Source organism: Parasteatoda tepidariorum, chromosome 4, assembly GCF_982258835.1.
Source record: "Parasteatoda tepidariorum strain Cologne lab strain chromosome 4, Ptep-v5.0, whole genome shotgun sequence".
In the NCBI taxonomy this organism is placed as follows: domain Eukaryota; kingdom Metazoa; phylum Arthropoda; class Arachnida; order Araneae; family Theridiidae; genus Parasteatoda; species Parasteatoda tepidariorum.
In genome coordinates, this window is record NC_141758.1 from 37756919 (window position 1) to 37783484 (window position 26566).

The window sequence follows — 26566 nt, forward strand, 5'->3', positions numbered from 1 at the left end:
CAAGACTGAACCATTTCAGCTTAAGCAAAAATATCCATATTGAATGTTTTGCTGATATCAGTTTTTAACTTTAAAGGCGTGTAAATTTAATGCTTTGAGACATATTTGGCTTCGTGGAGAATTTCTTGAACAAAACTAATCTGCTCTTAATTTTATTGGAGATTAAAACCACAAAAGCATTTCAGGGCTAGCCAGCATCAAAGGGATTTTAAAACTTTGTTTCGTACCACTGAGTATAAGGGAGATATTTCAAGTCAATTATAGAGTTATAAAAAATATTGTTTTATTGCTATTTTATAAATAGAGACACCTTTCCAGTAATTTTTAATATATCAATTATTTTTTAAGTAATTGTATGATTACCGAAACGAAATTCATTTCTATGCTTTTTTACAATTAAACGATAAAAAATTAAATAAATGGATGGACACTTGACTTTTTGACAATCAAATTCTAGGTAATTTAAAACGACAAACACTGCTAACTTTAATCATCGTAAGAGGGTTGACCATTTGCATAATTCTAAGAGAAGCTGGAAGAAACGGCAATTCGTCAAGACCTAGTAGCTCATGATCCTTTACTTGGTCACAACCTTGGCAGGAAACCAGAAACAAGGTTTTGTCCTTTTCATTTCCAACTTTTATCAGAAGCTTATGCAAAAGATGGCCTTTCTAGGTAAGCAAAAGTGGAACACTGCATTTTGGCGGAATGCCTACAATAAGCCTTTCGCATTCTGGAACAAAGAAGGAGACACAAACATTAGAATAAAGGAAATATAGGAAATGAAAAAATCTGGAAAAAAATGTTATGAAAGGAGCAATCACTAAATTGATGGCATTGACAAAATCAGCGAAATGTTATGAATTATTTAAAGTTTAGCTAGTGTTTTATCAGGATGCGTTGTCAATAAAGAGAAGTTTATAGAAATCTTTGAAGAAAAAATCTGTTCTAGGTATAAAAACGAAGAATGGAAGGAAGAGTTAAAATAAAATAATTTCTAGAAGCTTTAGAAGTGATGAAATGGAGGGACAGGAAGATCTTTTGTAGATGCTTATGGTTTCGACGAATTTTTTTTTTTAAAAAAAGATTTAATTAAAGTTTTAATTTTATTTTTCGTAAGCAGGTGTCTTAAAATTATAAATTTAAAGTAAAGTTTAAGAATTTATAAATTTTTCTTTAAAAATAAGGGCAAATTTGAGCTCAAAAACTAGAAATTTTTCATGTCATGCTAACAGGTCTACAAAATGTTTCAAAATATTTTTTCTTCTTCCAGATTAACAATGTGATTATTTGGATTTTGAACTAAACTTTTAAAGGAATTTCAGGAAGGAGATTGGAATAGAACTTATAATTGAATTTTTAAAGAAAAATTCTAAATATTCTTACTTAAAGTTTGATAAAAAATTACAAATTCACACTTAGACCTTAGCTTTCAGTTCAAAACTTTGCTAGCATTATGCAAAATCTAAATACGAACTTTTAAAAAATTCGATGATCAAACTTTTTTCGTAATGTGTGTTAGCGTAAAGAATTTTTCTCAAATTCAAAGTTCTTCAGAAACTCTATTTAAAATGGAAGAAAATTCTAAAATGTAAGAATTCTAAGAACAAGAAAAATTAATAGTTCGAAAATTTACTTCCGAAAAAGAATTTTGTTAGTCTTAAAGATATAATTTAGAAAGGTTATATCAAAGAATAATAAGAAAGTTTAAAATATTTAAAATATAATAAAAAAATATTTTTGTTTCGCTTTTCGGGAATTTATTTCCAGTTTCGGTTTTGTCTGTCTTCGTACGAAAGAACTTCATTTCTAAAAATCGTGGATAAATAATTTAAATGGTTTTTAAAGCAAATGAGGTAAAATTCAAATAATAATAACAACCATAAAAAGGAATCGAAATTTTCGTTGAAAATTGCCGATTTTCACCAGTTTCACCTTAAGGACCGATGCGAAAATCTTTTTTTTAGATGAGTAACGAAGGACGAAAAAATCGGTGCAAGATGCATAAGGAGAAAAAAAAACTCCTGTTTTCGGTTTCGGTTTTATCTGTCTTCATACGAAAGAACTTTATTTCTAAAAATCGAGGATAAACAATTTAAAGTGTTTTTAAAGCAAATGAGGAAAAATTCAAATAATAATAACAACCATAAAAAGGAATCGAAATTTTCGTTGAAAATTGCAGATTATCACCAGTTTCACCTTAAGGACCGATACGAAAATCTTTTTTTTAAGAGGAGTGACAAAGGACGAAAAAATTGGTAAGAGATGCATAAGGAGAAAAAAACTCCTGTTTCAGATGCTAAATGATGTGTTTGAAAAATATTTTCGATAAGCTTTCGCTTCTTATCTTCTAAAAATACGGTATAAGAAAATTTATAGTTTTACCTTCACTGAAGCATTCGTGGATATTTAAACTTTCTTGGGATTCTGCAATAGATGCAGAACATGTAAGTTATTTGGATAGAATTCTATATAGACAGAAGTTATTTTCGAAAAAAGTGATGGAAAATGTAACTAATTTGAAATATTATGTACTTCAATTATACTAAAAATAATTTATTTCTCTTGACTTAGGAGTTCTATGAACTGTATGAAGCTTTAAAATGCATGTATACTTAATATTTAGAAATAATACCGACAAGAGCATGATTGCCCGCGCACCTTGGTACATATGGGGAAATACATGACATCGTACTAGTCAAGTGAGATCTCATAGAACAGTGTTTCCCAAAGTGTGGTACGCGTACCCCCAAGGGTACGAGAACAGTTTGGAGGGGGTACGTGTTCTTAAGTGAAATATCTTGCAGCAAACGAAAATTTCAAAAAGTTTTTTTTAAAAACAAAGCTAGCCATGAAAATTTACGATTACGTATTTTTCTATTGGCTATTTTTTGCAGAGTTAACATTTAGTAATTAGTGGTATCAACAGCCAGTTGTGGTTTTTAACTTTTGTGAAATTTTTTATAGTAAAAAATACATAAATTTTTATATTAGTGGTACACAGCGTTACGAAAAACTTAGAAAGGGTACACAAAAGTCATAAGTTTGGGAAACACTGTCATAGAATTATGAGTATTCAATTTTATATCTATTCAGCAATATTTTTATGAGTATCTTAATTAATTGTTTTACATAAGGTTGCATGTATACATTTAAGAACTTTACCTTTTTGTGTATTTTCCTATAATTTTGAAATTTTACCAACAGGAATCAAATTTTTCTTATAGTTAACGTTAGATTCTTATCAATAAATACATATTTTGTGTGGTTTGTAATCAAAACTGAGCTTTATGCAGTAAGGCGCCGGTAATCATAGGTATTGCATTTAGTATTGCATCTCATTGTAAAAAAAAAAATCGTATTTCTTAAAATGTATTTTTAAGAAAAATTATCACAGCAATTCATCATGGTATTTAAATAGACCATAATATAACATTATACATGTTTGTTCCTACTTTACGTGCAATTCCACATTTGAAATATTCATATTATTTTACATAGTTAAAACCTGAGGCCCACGTACGTGTGCACTTAACGGTAGAACAGTTTAACGAAGACTGATACCGTGCACCCTCGGTCCCTACGCAGGCTGATCAAAGTGACCACACACTCGCTTACTGACCACAGCCAGTGATGCTTGACTTCAGTGTTCTACTGGGAACCTTGTCTTTACGATCAGTCCACTGTGGGACTCGAACTTTTGGAGTAGTTACAGTGACCAATCAATACAGAGTATACACAAAAATACACAAAATGTAATGGATACAAATACACAAATGGAAATGGAAATGCACAAAAATGTTTCAAATATTTAAAATAATGATAATTAAGATAATTATGAAATATTTTCAATGCGTTTTTAAATAGTGATACTTTTTTAAATGAAATAAATTTACCTCTTATACTAATTTGAAAATTGTTATTAAGTATGTTATAGCATTATTTATAAAAATGCAGTTCATAGTTTGTAAATTTAATATGAAATATACACTATATCGCTGGAAAATTTTATATATATATATATATATATATATATATATATATATATATATATATATATTCATATTCAAAATGAAGATAAAACAAAGGAAAATTGCAGACATATGAAAAAAAGGGGGGAAAGGAAAATAATAATAAAAAAATAACGAACAACTGGGACAAAAAATTGTGTTCTATTTTATTTGTTGTAATTTTTGTAAAAAATTTTCGTGTGCTCCTCACACTATTGTATTGATATATTTTGATTTGGCTATATTGATACAATATCAGAAAGCACTCTTTTTGTGGATATAATCGTGTGGGCTGATGAAAGGATTATATCTTTTATTTTCCGGATTTTTTAAAAAAAATTTATCCTTCTTTTTCTTCCCACAGTTGTTTGTTATTTTTCTATTAATATTTTTCTTTGTCCCCCTTTTTTCATTTGTCTGTAATTTTCCTTTGTTTTATCCTCATTTTGAACTTATCTTATGAGTTCTGTTTACTTGCAGCTTATGCGCAATAAATGAAACTTCTTGTTTTTCTTTTCTTCGTGTTTTTTTGTATTTATTTATTTTGCTGTATATATATATATATATATATATATATATATATATATATATATATATATATATATATATATATATATATATATATATATATATATACAGTGAAACCCCGATTTTACGTTTTCTGTCGGACTAGCGATAAAAAACGTTCGAAGCGGAATAACGTAAAATCGGGGTTAAGAAAAATCTATGCATATTTTTAAAAATTGACACTTACCAGTTAAATTAATGGAAAAAATGAGTAATCTTTACTTGCTTTTCGTTTCTAGCTACAATTTCGTATACAGCTCGCTCAATACTAACAATTTTTTTGCAAATTTGCTGCTTGATTTACATTTGCAAGTAAAAATTGTTTTAGAGTTTTATACTTTGTATCGCTTGATTAGCTGTTGGCACGTTTTTCGCACGCATGTTTTTCAATTTAAGGTTTAAATGAGCAGTGCATTGGTCTAGGAATAAAATTATGTTGCGCTTTTGAAAATTCATTTTCTTATCCAGTTTTCGAAGAAAATTTTTAAATAATGCTTGCTTCATCCATGCTTTTTTGTTTGAAGTGTAATCGGTAGAAAAACTTTTGATATTTTTGAAACACCGTGGTTTCTCTGCTCTACCGATCACAAGAGGTGTCAACTTTTGGCTTCCATCGGCATTTGCACAGAGCAAAACAGTAGAGCCCATTTTTGAAAGCTTTCCTCCATGGCAATTTTCATCTTTAATTGTCAATGTCTTGTTTGGCAATAGGTTGAAAATCAATCCCGTTTCGTCCGCATTAAATATGTCACTTGGATTATAGCCCTTTAATAAATTTGGCAGAGTTTCTTCTTTCCACTGTTACACAATTGTCATATCCACACTATCGGATTCGCAACAGATAGATTTGAAGCATAAATTGTTCCTTTTTTTTTTAATCGATCGATCCAGCCATTTGATGCACTGAAGCCTTGGAGTTTAAGCCTTTCAGCAATTTCAAGCGTCTTTTCTCTCAGGATGGATCCATTTATAGGAATCTTTGCTGCTCTGGCTTCCTTGAACCAGTTCATTAAAATGTTTTCTAACTCATCATACGGAGATGTTTAAAGGGTTTTTCTCTTCTTGTCACATTTTCCGAGTTTTTCAGCGTTTAGTTCTACTGAAGCTTCTTGCTTTAAAATCATTTGTAAAGTTGAATAAGCAATACCCAAAGATTTCGCAAGATCAACTTTAGTGCCATGAAATTCTTTAGCTTTTTAGATGATTTCAGCCTTTTCGGCCAGAGAAAAGCATTTTTGTTTCGACATCTTCTTTCGAGAAAAGAACACGATGACTGAGGTTTCGAAAATGAGAAAAAATGCTATAGCTTTCAAACTCAAACAAAACCGACTGAAAATCTCATTTGGTATGCTAGCACGGAAAAATGAGTAAAACCATTTCGAATAGAATAAAAATTTTTTTTTGATCTGTTTGTAGAAAAACGCATCAAACGGGATTTTCATAAAAGGAGTAACGCAAAATCCGGGATTTTTTAACATTATCGGTATAGACAATTTTCACGGATCAGCAGAAAATGACGTAAGAAGCGGGATAACGTACGAAACGGACAACTTAAAATCGGGGTTCCACTGTATATATATATATATATATATATATATATATATATATATATATATATATATATATATATATATATATATATATGGGTCATTCTCACAAAAACAGTCATTTTCATGTCCCCAGTATATTTTATGTTTGTTTTACAGCTTACGAAAAAAAAAATTTCAGGGAAAGTGTCCGTCAGAATGCAAGCTAACAAAAGAATAAAAATAAAATTGTCAATTTTTATTTTTTATTTATTTTAGGTAATTAAAATATGCCAATATGTCATTCCCTCACTTGTCCCCACTGCTGATTTAAAAAAAGAAAAAGATTGTTTCTGGAATAAAATTTTTTTTTTTACAAATTCGTGTTTTTTATTTCAGAATACTGAAATATAGAATTTAGAAAATCAATTTTAAATTTAATTTCTGATAAAAATATTAACACAGCACTATTTTAAACTTTGTCCCCGGTGTTTCGCGTCATTCCCTCACAACAATGTTCTTATCACCTGCAATCTTCTTAGAATAAAAATATTTTAATAAAAACTACAGAAGTTAACAACTGGCATCATAGAACAAAATTGCAGTATGTTTCCATCTTCAACTTAAAGAAGCTTTGCTGTGGAATAAATTTGAATGAATCAAACCAGGTAAAATTTTTTACATTTGTCATTCCCTCATGTCATTTTTTAGAGTAAAATAAAATACAACTTCATCGAGAAAGTGGATAATTATATGTTGCTTTCTTGTATGAATATAATTGTATGCGATTGACTTCAGAAATTAATTAGGCCTAACTGTTATTTCTAAATTTTATTGAATTCGTCATTCCCTCACTAGTGTATAAAGTGAGGGAATGATGCTAAAGTGAGGGAATGATTCAAGATGAGTATATTATTAAATTTTTTTTTGTTCAATCGTGCCAGCCAATTTTATTTCCCAAACCTGTAAAAACTATTTAATATATAAGACTAAATTATAATAAATATTAGTTATACTTGGTATGTTATCATTTTCAAACTTTAGGTAGATGTAACTTAGATAAAAACATGTATTAAAATAAAATATCATTCCCTCACTATTAGTGTCATTCCCTCACTTTTTAAATAGTGAAAATAATTAATTTACTTATTAATTAATTTGAAAAATAAATTAAAAAATTAATGAATTAATTTATTAAATTAATTAATTTATTTATTAAATTAATTAATTTATTAAATTAATTAATTTATTTATTAAATTAATTAATTTATTTATTAAATTAATTAATTAATTATTAATTATTATAAATTAATTAATTATAAATAAATTATCTAAAAAATTAATTAATTTAAATATTAAGTATAATTTATAGGATATATACTTTCTTTATAATGCAGTTACATATTTCTATTAATATAAAAAGTTTCAGAGCTTTTTATTCACTTTACTTTTTTGGGATTTTATGAACTGAAAAATGACAGTTTTCGTGAGAATGACCCATATATATATATATATATATATATCGAAAATTGTTGAAATTACTATTTACCAATTGAAGCTTCAGGTAAATCAAATTTTTGCATTTTTTCACTATAACTAAAACCAGTGTGGTATAATTTCAAGATTTTTCTGACAGCTTGTAACATTTTGATTTTAGTTAAAAACAACTCCTTTTAGGCCGGATGACTAATAAATCGGTTAATGTAACAGAATGCCTGCATAAATTCCTTCACAATAGTATCACGAATATGTGATGGAATCAGATAAAACGTGCAGGAGATTCACGATTCCAGATAATAAAAACCTTAAACACACAATCATTCCTATCACGTTTTGTGCCTATCTATAAATATTTGTCTGTAATAGATACAAATCTTCTCATTGCCACGACTACAGTCTTAAGATAAGCATAATATCAGACCTATAAATGTTATAAATAAGAATTATAGAGAGTATTCACGGAATTTGATAGTTTTAATTTGGGCCGAGTTTAAAAAGTTGTATGCAATTTCAGTCTTGCAGATACTAAAGCGCTGTAAAATATAAATTTCGAAAAAGAAATTGACCTCAATTTTCAATTTTTATTTGAACATTTAAAAAAAAAATCTAGTGCGGTTATACTTTAGGTTTATTTTTTATTACGGGATTTCAAATTATGTTGCAATTTTGGAAAGACCACAAAAATCTTTCTCGTTTTCAGAAAAGTTTTATGCTTATACATAACACACGGGGAGGAAAAAAAGAACACCTTTAATATTTCTTGCTCTAATGATCAGATTTTCACGTACTAGAGCAAAATATTAATTATTCGGAGGCAGAACCGTAAATATGCTGATTAAAGCATACGATATTTTAAGCTAAGTATCCAGATTCAAAAACTCGTACTTTCGCTGAAACATGCAATATACCAATAGATTTGAGTATATAGAATTTTTCTATCATAAAAATTCTGCTTAATTGAAAATCAGCTTTATAACAAAATAGACATATCTTGGCAAAAGAAGACTCAGCCTAAAAAAATACTAATCTGCCTTTCTATTTATTAAATTTTTACAAAAGGCTTTTCTACAAATTGAGAAATTTGCTTTAAAAAAGAACAAATAATTTTTTTATTTACTTAAATACATTAGAATCCAGCCTGCTCAGTCCCAATGACTGCTTTAATCAAGCAAGCCTTTCTCCCGACCAGTTGATACCCTTTTAATTGAAAATTTGAGTAAATAGAATTTTTATATCATAAAAATTCTGAATTAGAAAATAGAATTTTTATATCATAAATGTTTGATTTTTATATCATAAAAACTCTGTTTAATTGAAAATCTATATCTCTTAACAAAATGGACATATTTTGGCGAAAGAAGATTCAGCCTAAAAAATACTAATCCATTTTTTTATTTATTAAATCTTTTGCATCTGAAACGGGATTAGAAATTCTAATATTTCAACTAAAATGTTTTTAAAACCTTAATAACAAGCCCGTCTTATCTCTAGTTGATACCCTTTCAATAAAAATATTGTGTAAGTTGAATGTTTCTTTTTTCGTAAAACTCTACTAAATTATATCTCTTTACAAAATAAACATATATCGGCCGATTCGACTTAAAAAATAATAATCAGTATTTTTTTTTATTGCATTTGAAACATGAATGCATAAAGTTTTCTATTGTTTACAAAAAAATGAGAAATTCAAATATTTGCAGTGAAGTACTATTTGAATTAAATTGCTGATATTATCTGTACTAAAGTGCTATTCGAATCAAACCCGAGAAGCAAAATTCTACTAAAATATGTCTTTTTACAAAATAGGCACATCCAAAAAACGAAAGATTCGACCCTATGAATACTAATCCATATTTTGCTTTTTTATTTATTTATTTTAGTTGAAACAAAAATGCGTGAAGATTTGGTTTAGATTAAAAAAAAACAAGAATTAGAATTTTTGCACTGAAGTACTATTTGAATTATATCGCCAATACTAACTAAAGTACTATTTAAACAAAACAAAAACAATAAACTAAATAAAACAAAACTACCCTATCTGTTCCTTTTATGTGACTAGAATGTTTTTTATTCGAAATCTCGATGCCTTTTTAAATTGAAATACACTGGCACATGTCTCTATAGTATAAGAAGGTATTCAAACTCATTGTGCATTCCGTAACAGCTTCATAAATCAGCGGGCGCAGAAAAGAACAAAGTAGAACAGAACTATTACGCCACCGCGCTGAAGAGTTTCCAGCCAATGGGTGCGCCCCGGCAACTGCTCTCCCCTTTTCCCACCCGCTACTCCATCCAAGGGCTTTGGGTTAGGAAGGGGTCCGCTTCATCCCGATAACGATACTCATAGAGGCATGACCGGCCCCCCTTAAATTTTATGAATTATTAAATTGAAATCTTCCTGTTGCTCTGATACCTGTGGATATCTTTTCTTTCACCTTTGAAAATGTTCTTGTTTTCAACTGGATTATTATTTCTGTAAATGGCAATGGATTTTTCTATTTAATCAAACTCGAAAGAATGTGATTACTTGGTGAATTACTATGGATATTTATTGTGTGTGTGGAGTCAGATTGTGTTAATTAGTCCTCGTTAGTAATTAATTTAGTTTAAATTACTTTTAGTAGTAGATATTTATTATTTAATTTGAGAATGTCTTTAAAATTTATGAGCATTATTTATTACTCTCTAATGACTCTTTCAAAGATATTTATTGAAAAGAACATTTATATGGTATAAATGTTAAACTATTTAACAAAAAATATTTAGAAACATTTTTTTCGAATTAGACATGAATCTAGTAGTGCCAAACTTAAATTTAATTAATATTTATTGCAGAAGTAAATATTCCCCAGCAGTTAAACTATTAAAATATACAAAGTCGTTTCATATTATAAAATAGAAAATTCCACTTTCATGGCTGTCATTTTTTAATTTTGAATTTTTTCTTTCATATGTTAATTTAATTCACGAAAATACGATGCATTAAGAAATTATGAAGTGGATTGCTTAGTAAGATATAAATAGATTATTAGGAATGCCAGGCTTACATGGCGATGAGGATAAAAATCCTCTTTTGCCTAACAATGGATCGAACAATGGCAGCAATATTAATACAATATTGCCACCAAATCGTCCAGTACCACCAGGTATGGCCCAGAATGGAGATGCTTCCACGTCCGGTGACAATTTAACAGTGCCTGGGGCCAATGGCCCACCGCAATCTTTTCCAAGATCTCCTTTAAGGACGATAATCGGTCCACCCACTGGCCCTTCAGCCATTGGAAGGCCAAATGCTCAAAGACTTATAAACAATGGCTATATTGTTAATGGTGTTCACGATGCCAATGGAAACAGTACGGAACCCACAACTGTTGTACATGCAACTAATGGTCATCCTGTAACTGCAAGGACTACAGCTCCAATTAGTTCTCAACGAGTCATATCCAGAAACGTACAACCAGGTATTTTAGTGAACGCGCAGCCTCCCAGGGTAGGGATTCAATCAATTAGTATTGTTAATGAAAAGGAGGACGATCAGGCCAAAGCGGAAAATACAGCTGCGAATGGTGATAAAAAGAAATCTACACCACCGGAAAAAAATGGCCCAGAGAAAGTTTTTACCAAATCACCGAATGCCTTGAAAAGGGAAGAAACTAAAAAAGTAACGAATGGTAGCCCGGTAAAAAACGGAAGTCCGATTAAAAACGGAAGTCCGATTAAAAATGGAAGTCCTACAAAAAATAGCATTGGCAAAAATAATCTTGCTGATAAAAACGGTAATCTTAGGAATGGCAACAAAGCGAACGGGGTATCTTCCAACTCCCCAACTAAAAAACTGCCAAAAACTAATGGAACAAACAAACCAGATGAAAAAGTTTCACCAGTTCGTAAAGTGCCCACGCTGACAAAAAATCCTCAGGAATCACCATCCCCAGTGAGAAAGGCAAATGTTGGTTCGAAACCACCAGAATCTCCTTCTCCAGAAAGAAAAGCTAAAACGAACAACTCTCCAGTAAAAAAGACTATTAATACAAGAGCTTCACCATCTCCCCCTAGAAAAAAAATAGCTAAATCCCCACTTCCATCGCCAAAAATATCCCGTAAAGGGGTTTTGGACAAAAATTCTCCGACGAAACTTCTTGGTAATTCGCTCGCGCCATTGCCACCAACACCTTCAACAACGAAAGACGATGGGACCAAGGACGATTCTAAAGACGACAAAAAACTTGGTGCAAAAACTCCTGATGAAAAAAAGGGTAAAAAAAGTGAGGCCGAAATAATCTATGACAGACTTTTAACATTATGTAAACGAGGTGATTGGTTAGCAGTGGAAACGCTGTTGAATCATTTGGATGGCCTTCCAATACCGCCGACTCTTACTGATAGTGTAAGTACCCTCCATTCATTTTTTGAATATTTTCTGAATATTTCTGATCATTACAAATTTTATATCGTTTATGTATGCACTTGAAAAAAAATTTTTTTTCTTAATATGAAACAAATTATAAAAGCCAAATCATAACTCTCCCTTAATTCCATGTAAGACACATTGTCAAATAAAAACAAACAAACAAAAGACAAACAAAAAACAAACAAGATTAGAAAACTGTTATTATCTACAACAATTACCCTACTGTAATATTTTTCCTATTCGATAATATCAATTCTGAAGTATAAAAATTATCTTATTCTATAATATAACCTATAACCAATAATATTTAGTTAGAAATTTTTAGTACCTTCAATGAACGTAAGGTAAGCATATTTCAATGAAAACAATACCACATTTTGTAAAATTTCTATGCTTTGCCAAAAATGGGATAAGTCCACTAATTGACGTAAAAAATCTCAATTTGTACAAATGCAACTTAACCCTTTAATAAGTAAAGAGCGAAGACAGTGTAATATGCTCTAACTTATTGTTCATCGACCCCTTTTTCATAAGGGATTTTTTAAATTTTTTACACGATGTAAAAATAAAATTTTACAATGAGTTAATCAAACTTCAGGAAACAATCAACTTATTTTTACATTACCATTCATTACTCGTACAAACTTTATATAAAATTTTCTTAATGGTTATGTCTATTTCTATTAAATGCTGATTTTTAAAACTGGATTCTTTATAATGATCAGTTGTCAATTTAAGTTGTTACTCAACTGCAAAACAAAAAGAGTAAAAAAATAATTAAAGTACAAGAAATTAAACTAAAAGAAAAGTTTCAATATTAGCAAGTATATGCTGGTAGTCCAATGCAAACATTACAGTACAGTGCAATATGTATAGGCATCGCATTGAAAGAGATCTTGTACAGTGAGAAAAGGAAAAAGTGAACATCATGAATAACTTTTGATCTAACGATCGACTTCTTACACTCTAAGAAATAATCTTAATAGTTAAAAGGACCTCACCTTAAATATGCTAATTAATTATTGCAGACGATATTTGAAGTTACAGACGTAAAAATGTCATTTCACTTAATTAATAAACATGCCTTTTTCTCTCGATTGAATCATCGGTTTCTTGACGTTCAAAATATAGGTGTTGCACAGTAATCTAGAAAATATGGTCCCAATAGTTTTCTTAGTCAGGAGAGCTGTCGAAAGTTCGGATCCGTTTTTGCAAATTTCGCCATTTCCTCCAAGAGCGTTTTTACTGAATCAATTATAAAACAATTATAAAAATAATTTTTCAAAAGAAAAGAAAAGCAATGCAAAACAAAATTGTACAGTGTTAAAAAACAATAATAGTTTATTATATTTTGTTATTTTATTCAATAATTATTATTTATTATTTTATTCAATAATTAGTATTTATTATTTTATTCAATAATTATTATTTATCATTTTATTCAATAATTAGTATTTATTATTTTACTCAATAATTATTATTTATTATTTTATTCAATAATTGTTATTTATGATTATTATTATTATTTTATTACATATTTTATTCGAAAATATTTTGAATTGTAAGTAATACAAATGTTTAAATCATTTTAAAGAAAGTAATTTTAAGTAGCAAAATACAAAATTTGAAAGCAATTGGCTGTATAGTTTCTGAATTATAAAATTTAAAAATATCGTAAATTCAAAATTTGATTTCTCAACTTTTTGAGAGTGTACTTATTATATGCAAGGTACAGATTACATTATAACCTTTTTCATGAAGCTTGATAAAAAAAATACTTTGTCATATTCTTCTTTATAAATTGTCATCAAGGTTTAATTTTTATACATTCATTTGTTGAAATTGAGACTGTCCGTAGTAACCCAATACTTACTGAATGTAATCAATTCCGATTACCCTTACACCACATTTTTTTCTGATTAAATCAACACGATCAGTAATATCATTCTTTGACTTTTTCCAGAATAATTGTTTCCCGAATTCATCGGAATCATAATCTCAGTAATTACACCGCAGGCCATTTATATTCTGATAATTGTCATCTGTGTTTCTATATTTGTCTGTTCGAGGTAAAATAATTAAGAATAATAGTTAAGAATAATAGAACTATACTCTTTCATTGATTAAATTTAGGAGAATCCGCTACAGTTCCATGATCAAAAGGTTTGGAAATAAAACACTAAAAAAAAGTTGGATGATATTAGCTTCTTTTTACCGTTGTTGTTCTTGAGATCATTTACCTACGAAATCGTATTTTCTTTGAAAATGAATAATATAAAATGATTAAAAAAAAATCAATTTCTATTTCTTTAGAATTAAAGATTCGTGCAGCTTAATTCAATTTTAAGTCATTGAACGCATCGAAAATAATTTTCCCAAAACTTTGGAAATCTGCCATTTTAAAAAAATCTTCTTTTCGGAATTTAATATAGTATGTAAAAACTTTTTTCCCGCGATAGATGGAAGGTTTTACAGCATTAAATAATTGTATTTTAAGGCAAAGGATGATTAAAATTGAAATCTTAACTAAACTGAATAAACATTCTATTTGGGATGTTATGATTTATTATTCTGTATTTTATTACATGTTATTTCTTATCCTATAAATAATCATGGAAAATGTATACAAATTAAAACTTGATATTAGTTTTTGTTATTTATGTTTCTTTTATTTTCTTGAATTACTACAGCGAATTATTATTTTTTGTCCTAGAAATAAGTGTTATTGATAAAAATACATAATAAAATTATTTAATAGTTTTGTTTATTTATATTTCTAGTATCCTCTTGAGTTATTACAGTGACATATTTTTTTATCATATGAACTATAATAGTTAATTCATATTAAAACTGTTTAGTAGTCTTTGTTATTTATGTTTATAACTTTTTCTTGAATAACTGCAATGAATTATTTTTTATCCTATTAATAACAATGGGAAAATAAGAAAATGCATATTAAAACTAGTTAATAATTTGTTGTTATGTATGTTTCTATTATTTTTGAATTATCACGATGAATTATTTTTGTTATCTGAGTAATAATGGTTAAAAATTCACATTAAAACTAGTTAATAGTTCTTTATTATTCCATTATTTCTTATAATTATTACAAAGAATTATTTTCCATAATATAATTAATACTGTGTAAAAGTACATATTTTGCTATTAATTTTTTAATTATTACAATAAATAATTTTTGTCTTATATTTATTATAATATAACTATACATATAAAACCTAAATAATATTTTTTGTAATATTTTTTTGTAATAATATGTTTATTTTTCTTTTCCTTTAAGTAATAATTCTTAACCTTACATATTAAAACTAGATAATAGTTTTTTGATTTTAAGTTTCTATTATTTTTTGAACTATTGCAGCAATTTTTTTCTTCTCTTATCTATAACTATTAGTAAAAATAGATATTAAAGCTACTTAATATTTTTTAATCCTGTTTCATTTATTTTTAAAATTATTGCAACGAATAATTTTTTATTTTATAAATAACAATGGAAGAAATGCATAGTAAAAATAATTAATAGTTTCTGTGCTTAAATTAATATTACTTTTCGAATTATTATAAAGAACTACTTCTTAATCTATATCCATAGAGACATAATAAAACGATCTGTATAAGTATGTATTTTGATTAAAAAAAATTAATAAAAATTGAAAATAGTGGCAGATAAAATACAAAAAATTTCACAAATTGATTTATTTATTTTTTGAATTAAAAACCTTTTATCCAAAGAACACACAAAACGGAAAAAGTTAATGAAAATAATATGTAATATTAAACAGAATTATGGTTTCAATATTATTTCTAAACAATTTGAATATAAATAATGCTTTTTTTTAGAAAATAATTATGCTCAAAGCTTTAATTTTATCACGGACAATTAAATTTTATTTTTTAAAAAAAAACATGTCCCATTGTTATAGTTTATACTAATACTGGTCCCCACATTTTTATTTTATATAATAAAGACAAATTATTTTATAAACTATTAAGTCAAGATTACATTTTAAAAAAAGTTTTTTTTTCGTAATTTTGATCTTAAAAAATTTTTTTTTTATTTTCGAAATTTTCAATTGTTGATTCATACTTTGTACAGTCGGCAAAAAAAAAAAGATATCACCCTGAATAATTTTCGTTCTAATGATCGGATTTTCACGAACTAAGTGTTAATCTTAATGGTTCCTGGGGGTGACCTCAAATATGCTAATTAATTAGTGCTAACTATTAATTAAGTTACGAAATCAGACACAAAAACGTACTTTCTCTGAATAAACATATATTTTTTCTTACATATTTGGATTCTTAACCTTCAAAATATAGGGGGTAGCCGCAATCTGGGAAATATGGTCCCCATAGTTTGGTCAGGAGAGCGATTCAAAGTTCGTACCCCTTAATGTTAATTTCACTTTTTACGTTTTTAGTCATATTTTAAAAACTAATAAAGCAATTCGAAGAAAATTTCACCCAGTCATAAAACTCATTTACCCAAAGATAATTTCACGAAAAATATAATTTTTAATAATTGTTAATTATTTTTTATTATTTAATTAAATTAAGGAGGAAAAATTTTTGAATTATAAGGTATGAATTTTTTTATACCATATTAATCTACATATTTTTCAATTGAAAAATCTAAAGTTTCAACTGTTTTTATTTATTAGAAGCTGAGAAAAATTAAAATTAATTATTTTTAAAAAAATAATTTGGCGACAATGAAGAAATGATTAAATGGAGCGATTAATATTAAAATGTGATAAACTTGCGAGGAACTTGACTTCGCGCGCTTAGCATAAAATTTCATTCATATTTTTTTCGCTAATAATCGTTTGCTTATCTTTTCATTTTTATTTTTTTAAGCTATAAAATACGATGTTTCTTCTTTAGTCGTCTAAAATTCTATTTGCAATTTAGTAAAGAAATTTGAATAAAACATTTTATTGAATAAAATATATTTTATTCAGAGAATGTGGAGTTTTATAAAAGCATGCTTCTGATAGAATATGATTATACAACAGATTGTGCTTCTTTAATGTGATTTTTTTTTATTTTTATTTTCTCAATAACTGATAAAATTTCAATAATATACATACGAATGAATAAATTTGGAATAAAATATTCATCAATTTCTTGAATATATATTTTATAAATATTAATAAAAATACGTAGTCAATATTTTTAAGCATCTCTCACAACATCGCAAATTTCTCAAAATCTTATAGGGTAAACTAACCAATGATGGAATACTTAAGCTTAGCTTGTCTTTAAAAAAAAATCATAAAAATTTCAAAATTTGTAATTTTAGCTAAATGACGTATTTGTTATTAAATGCATGTCGACATATTTGTTATTAAATGCAAATTATGTAAAAAAAATTTAGATAACTTACATAATATTGTTTTAAGCTTTTGGTGGTTTAAATAATAAGTAGTAAGATAACCAAGTGAAGGAACAGTTCTTAAATTGAATAAACACTAAATTTTCCAGTGAATGAACACTTAATTTTGAGAATGTTTGATGCTCGTTAGGAATCCTTAGGCCACACAGATATCTGTCGCCCTGTAGATGCCTGAATTGACTGATGTTAACACAGGCGGGCATTAGGAAAAAAAAAATCTTTTAAGTTTTCGTGCCCCCATTTCAGTATCTTAAGGGCCTTACGAGCTCTGTTTAAAAAGAGAGTATCATATCAGATATATATAAATATATATATATATATATATATATATATATATATATATAACATAAAAAGCTTCAATTAATCTTTTTATGTTAGTTTCTTTGCTATAAAACTTCATCCTAATTAATTATTCTAAACGAAATACTTTCTCACACTTTTAAAAACCACATCCTGTTCTTAAATCTATTTTTGGCTCAAGTATGCATTTAATTAAGAGCAGGACATTTTTCCCTTTGCTCTTGTGTGGGAAACGTTCGATCTATTTCATAAACCAATAGCAACTACTAAGAGTTCCCTCTTTCCCTAAATTAAGACATATTACGGATTTTACTTTGCAAGATTTTCCCTAACATATAACCAAGGAGCGCAACTTTTCATGTGCACTTTCACTCATTCTCATGATTGCTCTTGTCTAATAATTAATAAATAAATTTTGTACCCTCCTTCCCGACCTATGACCTGTTTTAATCCTTCCACTCGGCAACGACGTTATATATATATATATATATATATATATATATATATATATATATATATATATATATATATATATATATATATATATATATATATATATATATATATATATATATATATATATATATATATATATATATATATATATATATATATATATATATATATATATATATATATATATCTGATATATATATAACAAAAATAATCATAGTAGCAGTATTTGGTGGTAAATGTAGCTTATCGTAATTGAAGAATATGCTGTGCGACATTTTATGGTGAATTTGCGAACGTAAGTTTCAGAATGTATCGAAACATGTGGATGCTATTTGCTAATCATCTTTATCCAAAGAAAACCATGTAACGTAAATATCTAGCAAAATGAAGCAATTTTTTAAACAATGAATCATACAATATGCAACATAATATTTCTATATCTTATTCTTAAACATAACATATTTCAATGTTTTTAAAATGCCACTAAACATTCAGCAATTCATTGAGTTATAGAAAAAAGAAATCGTAAATTACAGAAAACCTTGTGAATGTGCATTAGAATTACTATACAATCTACATTTTATTTTTCATGCACTTTTTTTTCCTTCAAACTTTCATGCCTAGAAGACTCGATTAAAGCTGTAAAAATCATTATCCCTAAAATTTTGTATATAGCTATTATAAGTTATGTTAATTTGATTTTAGTATGAAATCCTCGAATAAACATAGCAAAAATAGCATAATCTAAATAATATCAGATAAAAAGTTCATGTATTTAAATTCTGAAAACTTATAAATCGATTCAAATTTTCTTTTCAAAAGAGATTAAAATAATTTTTTATTTTATTTATTTATTTATTTATTTTGCTTTTTGGACATAAATGAACTTAAAAATTGTCTATTGCCTAGAAACTTCGAGGTGTTTTCTATTAACTATTAATTAAACCTCTCAGAGCAATCACAAAACATTATTTCAATTTTTTTACAGTCAGAAATTGGTTGCCTAGCAACCTAGTAAAATTAAGCGTTTCTCTTTTGAATCAGTCAAGGGTTATCTTAAAATATTTATTTGCGCAGGCGACTTTTTTTGGCGGTTTTCTGGACTATCGCCAAATATATAAACCTTTATTGCAACCCAATTTACGACCCAATTGTTTTAAAATTTTGTCTACCCCCCTAATTCAAGTGTCTAGATTCCAAATATGTAAAAAAAAATATATGTTTATTCAGAGAAAGTACGTTTTTGTGTCTGATTTCGTAACTTAATTAATAGTTAGCACTAATTAATTAGCATATTTGAGGTCACCCCCAGGAACCATTAAGATTGACACTTAGTTCGTGAAAATCGGATCATTAGAACGAAAGTTATTCAGGGTGATATCTTTTTTTTTTTGCGGACTGTACATGGTTTGATTGTTAATTTTGGCACATCGTAAAAATTATAATATATTTTCGCTACGATGTTTAATTCAGAATACCTAATAATATCATAACCTGGTATTGATTAAATTTTGGAGAATCCATTAGAGTTTATGATCGTAAGAAAAGAAGAAAATAAACCCATTAAGATTACAGAATTAAACGGTGTTACAAACTGAGTATGTCGAATAAACAACGATTAAGGACCAGATATTTTTGCTTAATTCGTCTTAATTTAAGCTTTTTTAAGGACATGAAACACACAAAGATATGATTTCTTAATCAGCGGAGATACATTTGGGAATTTCAACAATGCGCGTGTAATATTTCTGTTCCTTATTGGTGTCATATTTTTTTTTCTGCCCGCGAATGCTACTAATATTTCAATTATTTAAGTGCAATAATATAAGCAAAGTGTATATTTATTTAAAACAAAAATGTTTCCTTCTTAGCTTATTATTTAAGTAAAACCCACCATGATTTCAGACTAACTTTTAAAATTATGACTCTATTTTGAGTCCATTAAAAAACATTAAACAGTGCAAGATGAAGGGGTGGATAAATTTTATATTTCTGCTATCTTGGTCAACGCAGCCATAACACTTTTTGTTTAATAGGCTGTATTTTGACAGGTATGGATTAACTTTTGTTGTTATCCTTGAGTATGCGATGAAAAAAATTTTGAATGTTTAAATCAGCAAGCAAGTTAAATGTTAAGCAACAGTTACTCATGACTGTTAAGTGAAGTTTATCCTATCTAAAGTCAGCGCTGTCTACGCTTATTTTGAAAATGGCGCAAAACGTCAATATAGAGAAAAGCCACAATTTTGTAAAAATGCTTGTGGACTAAATTTTTCATATTTTAAAACTTATTCCTATGCTGCATTACCTGGGCTCATAAAAATTTGCAAAAACTGAAAATAAGGCAGTGATTTTGATAATTTTCATCTAGGAGGAAAAATGTCGCCAAGTTGGCGACTCTTAAAAAAGTTTAATAATTTTTAAAGTATTTAAGTTATTTATCTGCTCTAAATTCCAGATAATTCTTCACGGCAAGATTATATATATAGTTTAAAATCATGGTATTGCTTCAAGTGCAAGGCACTTAAACTATGGCTTTTTTATTTTCTTTGGCGACAGAGCTTCAAAATAAAGAGTAAAGCTTCAATTGTTGAAGTAAGCTCATGAAAGTGGAAATGGAATAGTTTCAAGCTACAAAGATGCAGATTGTTTAAAGTCTTTGTCTTCTGAATCTTACAAATCGTACTCTGCTTCGGAGTCTTAAAATGAATCACCAGACCTAGAACACATGCAAAAAGCTGATTTTAACTTTTCAACTTTTATACTTTTAAAGCCATGAAAGAGCTTTTCAGAATATACTGTTGCAGCTTTGGCAAAGCTCTAACCGAAATGGGTGCCAGTACTTGGGGGAAATGAGGTAAAACAGCTGTAAAGGATGATGAAAGTAAAATGAAGGAAGCTCTTATCTCGCTGGAGTGTATTAGTGTTAATGAACATCGAGTTGGAGAAGAATATAATGCTCTCAGTTAGACTGCCAATAGGCTTTCGAGCGAAATCTGATAATACAGGGTGTTTATAAAGTCCCGGACCCATTTTGATGTTTAATAACTCATAAAATAATAAAGATAGATTAAAATTAATAACATAAAAGTTTAGATAGACTCAAAAAGTAGTTTCATGACCCTTGTCAATGAACATCTACGTGTGCCCCCTTCGTCGCACGGAGAATATCAAGTCAATTTCAGAGCCACGGAGATAGTCAATTTCACGCCAGATGGCGGCAAGCATGTCGGTATCCACAGAGGCTATTGCTGTTGTAATTCTGGCTTTTAGGTAATCTATGTTCGACCCGATTCTCCTGTAAACATTGTCCTTTATAAATCCCCAAAGAAAAAAGTCCAGCGGCGTTATATCAGGTGATATGGGTGACCAAGGAATTGGACCTCCTTGTCCAATCCATCTTCCTGGAAAGTGGTTATTCAAAGAACTACGAACGATGATACCCCAATGAGGTGGTACACCATCTCGTAACATGTGGCTGAAGCTCTTCTAGTTGTAGAAATACGAAGTTTTCCAACATGTCTAAGTATACGACTGTTGAGACCGTCTTTTCTGTAAAAAAGAAAGGCCCAATGACTCGGTTGTGCATAATCTTATCTAAATTCGGCCAATTCCTTGGCCACTCAGATCACCTGATATAACGCCGCTGGACTTTTTTCTTTGGGGATTTATAAAGGACAATGCTTACAGGAGGATCGTGTCGAACATTGATGACCTAAAAGCCAGAATTATTATTAACTATTACAACAAGAGGTTAAAGATGCAACACGTGAATGCATGTCTGCTCCTCCTCGCATTCAAACTATCACTTATCGCTCCTGCAATATTTTAAAAACAATCCAAAAACAATATTTTAAGAAAGGTGGGATCTTTAGCGAGTGAAAAAGCAAATTTTTGAAGAAGAGTCATAAGGTTGATAAAAGAAAGTTGCAAAAGAGTTCGAGATTCGAAACTACACATTGTCAGCAATTCTGAAATATAAAAAAATTAAGAAACATTATTTGCTGTAATTAATTGAAGAAAATCTGTGGAAAGTCAAACCCATCTCATTAACAAACAGCGATTCTTTTAAATATTGTAGTAATAATTTCTTAGTAGGGAAAACTGACCAGTGAAGGAGCACTTAAGCTTCGCTTGCTTTTTAAAAAATCATATTAATTTCAAAATTCGTAACTTTAGTTAAATGGTAGTGTCTACATATTTGCTACTAATTGCAAATTATGTAAAAAAATTGGAGAGAACTTACATAATATTGTTTTAAAGTTTTGGAGGTTCAAATAAGAAGTAGTAAGAAGACCAAGTGAAGGAACAGCTTTTGCCAGTGAAGGAACACAAAATTTCTCAGTAAGGGAACACTTAATTTTGGTTATTTTTTAATGCTCTTTATGAATTTATATGCCATAAAAATATCTAAAAACAAGCCTATTCTTGAAATTATAACATAAAAATGCTTGGAAAATGTTAACTTTTTTTTGAAATCATGAATTGAAAAGTAAAGTGTCATCATATTAACACATACTGTTCATTCACTGGGAAATCTATGCCCAGTAAAGGAACATGCCTGTTCCTTTACTGGTTAGAAGTTGTTTTTTGTATTTTTGACATACTTTTGATGCAAAGCATCACGAAAGGTACAAGAAAATTAAAGTTTTTCTCTTTCATTTTCCTTAACTTAGAAAAAATCCAGCAAAGGAACACTTGTTCCTTCACTGGTTTTTCATCGTTTGGTGATCCAGTGAATAAACACTCCCTTATCTCAGCACTTGATTATGCTATGATGCTTAAAAAAATAAAACGTAACTTCAATAACTATATTTTGAATTCTTATTTTCACAGTGAGAAAAATAAAGCTATTACATGCAATTAATTCCCTTTCAAACATATAAATACAAACACTCACCTTATAATTTTTTCAAAGAAACAAGGTGTTGCAGAGATAATAACAAATTTAAAATTTTTTCCATAGAAGTCTATGTGACCAGGTAATCCAAAACATTGCTAGATGACTTCCTATTGTTTGGCAGTAAGCTATTGTTACCAATCAATCGAAAGAAAAACTTTCAAATTCTTTTTTTTAATCAATATTTATGAAATGCTCCTTCCCTGGGTAGTGTTCCTTCACTGGTTGGTTTACCCTACTTGTCTATAATTACGTTGATCATTATTAAAAACCAAAAAATAACAATAAATAACGCGATTATTCTCAGACAATGGAAAACTGTAACCTAATACTTGGTTGTTTTTGTAAGGTTTTTCATTAAAAGAATTTTTTTGAATAAGTTTTAAACTAATATAATTTTTAAATATAAGTTAAAGTACTTTAGTGGTCATTAGTTTTTCAAATAAACTGTTCCTCAATTTTTTAATCTAAATCATTCTAGAACAATTATTTCAATATTTTTTAAAATTAACTTTTTGTTTTTTTGCTTTCCATCAAATATGAGCTAGTTACAATATGAAACGATTTCGTGTTAATTTGGCGGAAATGTGCCAACTTTCCAATTTTACACAAGTACTTATCTTTTTTACTAATTGCTTGTTTTGATGAAAAATAGACTTCGCTTCAAAAAACGAGTGGAAATTTTTTTTTTCTACTACTGATTTTGGTTAACTTGATTTTTCGATATTTCAAATTTTTTATTCCCTCTATATAAGCTTGAAATATCAAGATTAGACAGTACATTAAACAGCAATCAGCATATAATTCGATTTGACTAGAAAAATAAATTTCCCTGAAAATATTTTTACGGATAGCTGAAACTTTCACACAAAATGATTTGTAATATACAGGGGTAAGGCGAACCTTTGGACGAATTTTTGGAAAATTCCTATTTTTATTATTCAAAATTTATTAATGTAAATTAAATACTGCATTGCAAATGCTTTTACTTTTACTTAACTGATAAACCTTCAATTGGGAATTTTCTGCATAAGTAAAAAAAAAAAAATTATAAAGCTCTTAAACACTTAGAAATTTTCTTATAAGGATGCCCCCGGTGAAATACTTTTGAACAAGACTAGAGCACCTTTGAGCCAATAAATATATATTTCTTAAATGACAGTTTTTATAAAAAAATATGCCATAGACTGTATAGAGCATAGTTAAAGGAAACATTAAATAATAAAAAAGGAACTAAAATATATACGCATGAATAAAGATTTTTAATTTTAGAATGACCAAATCTGTAATCACACAAACTAGATTTAAAGCACTAAAATTGAGGCAGGTTTTCGTGTGCGTGGAACAAAATCGAGTTCGATTGTAAAATCATAAGTAAAGTGCTTCATTAGTACCTACGTCATTACTTAATTAATTTTTGAGCAAGTTGAAATGTATTCGTCAAGTAAATTTCCGTGTTCTGTGGTTCAGATTTAGTAATATTAATGCATTGTGGAATAATTTATTTTACTGCTATATTATTTTATTGAACAGTGGACCCAATTTTGAGCTTACAACTATCAATATTCATCTTCGAAGCCTTGTAATTTTGATGTAACCCAGAAGACAAGGGAAATCCAGGATCAAGTATTGAAATAAACTAACTATATTTTACTTTATTTTATGACCGCCGTTGAACAGCCGACCCAATTTTTGAGTTTACGACTACTAATGTTCAACTCTGTAGCCTTGCAATTTTGAACCAATCCAGAAGACAAGGAAACTCCTGGATCAGTACCCCCAGAGGTATTGATTTGTTGTGGGAACAGGGAGGACTTTGAGACTCGACAGATTTAACGTGCATCAGTCACCATTTACTACACGGGGAGTCTTCGACCGGCGGAGACAGAACCCACGAACTCTTTGACATGGACCCGGCACCCCACTGATCAGGCTATCCCTGCCTTGTAGCGACAATTTATCAGAATTATTGTGTACACCGCACCTGTGGACCTGCTGCAAGGGGAGTATTAGTTGATTATATTGAAACTAACCTTCGTGAAGGCTCTTTTGAGGGAGCTAAGCCGCATTTACGTTACATGGAGAGGAAAACTGCAAAAATCTCCGATGGCTGACCCGACAGCAAGCGGATTCTAACTCATGATCCGTCTATCGTTGGGGATGTTTTTCTTGTGCACTGTAGTCAGTGCGAGCCGAGAGCAAAATTTATATCGATTATATTGGAACCTGGACCACCTCATTGGAGGCAAGTGCTCTATTTCTGAGACATCACAGTTCAATCAGAATCACAATTTTTTGCCTTTATCACGTGACACAATAATTTAACTCCATATGTATTGGTCGCGGGGTCGCAATCCTTAATGATATTTTATGCTTTAGTACAACTTTTTATCCTGCATCCCTCGTATCCTCGTCTCTCACTCAGGGTGTTCTATTTTTTTTTTATACATAACTTCGCTTTACCTTCAATAAAAAATAAAAGTAAATAGTTTTGAAAATGGCTGTAAAATATATTTAAAATAAAATTAATGATTTTGAAGTTTTCAATTTCATTAAAAAGTTTAAATTTACTACATTTAGACATATTTTGGTGTATTTCTAGAAGTTCAAAGGTCTCACATGCTGTTTAGTTCTATGAAGTACAAACTGTTAATGTAGGTCCGTATTTTAATAAAAGGTAAATAACAATTAAAAAACTGTAGCTTACAGTTAATTTTTCTTTCATCAAAGAATTGAAAACAATAAGGGTAAATAAATTTATTTACGCTACCAACTTTATTTCCCTAGTTTTTTGCTTCAACATTTCAAAACGATGCTTATTGTCTTGAACTGCAGCATTGAAAGAAAAGTGTGAACTCGAGTTAGCTTGTTACTTCAGGTGAACAATTGCATACTTTTAATTACGCCTAATTAATACTATTAATATCAAAGAATTGAATTTAATATGTTGAAAGGTACCTTTGGTGACAATAAATTTTGAACGTTTTGCATAAAACCCAATTTTTTTTCTCTAAAATGCGAGGTAAAGTCCTTATACATTTCAAATGTTACCTAGTCATAATTTTCTTAAGTACCTTCTCAAAACTTTAAAAAAACTGCTTGTCTCAGAATTCTTTTTAATTTACTTGGAATTTTGTAGTGTCTAGTTGAAAACCCTTGGGACATTCTGAAATCAAGGTATCATTGTAAGCATAGGTTTTATTTTCCCCAAAACAACTGATTTAATCTTTCTTTTTGATTTAATTAAACGCATATTTTTAAATCAGAAGTTTATTTCTTAAGAAACTTAAGTTATTCATATTATTGTCAAGAAAAATATAGCGATCCAAATTGATTTTTAAATATATTTTCGCCAGTTCTGCATGTACAAGAGAGAAGTTAGCTAGATAAAGTGCTTAAATCACATCCCTTTTATTGCTGATCTACATAAAATATGAAAAATACTACTTAAAATCCTTATTTTCAAAGATATGAATTATTATG

At 28.7% G+C, this 26566-nt stretch overlaps 1 protein-coding gene across 1 annotated transcript in view; it reads left to right on the forward strand.

The window, feature by feature from the left end:
• The first annotated feature begins 9928 nt into the window (after positions 1 to 9928).
• The window catches only part of LOC107448293 (no mechanoreceptor potential C), a 128711-nt gene continuing 112073 nt past the window's right edge, over positions 9929 to 26566 (forward strand). The window contains exon 1 of the mRNA XM_071182179.1: positions 9929 to 11990. Within this exon, the coding sequence (XP_071038280.1) occupies positions 10638 to 11990 (1353 nt within the window). The 5' untranslated portion in view covers positions 9929 to 10637. The remainder of the gene's footprint in view (positions 11991 to 26566) is intronic.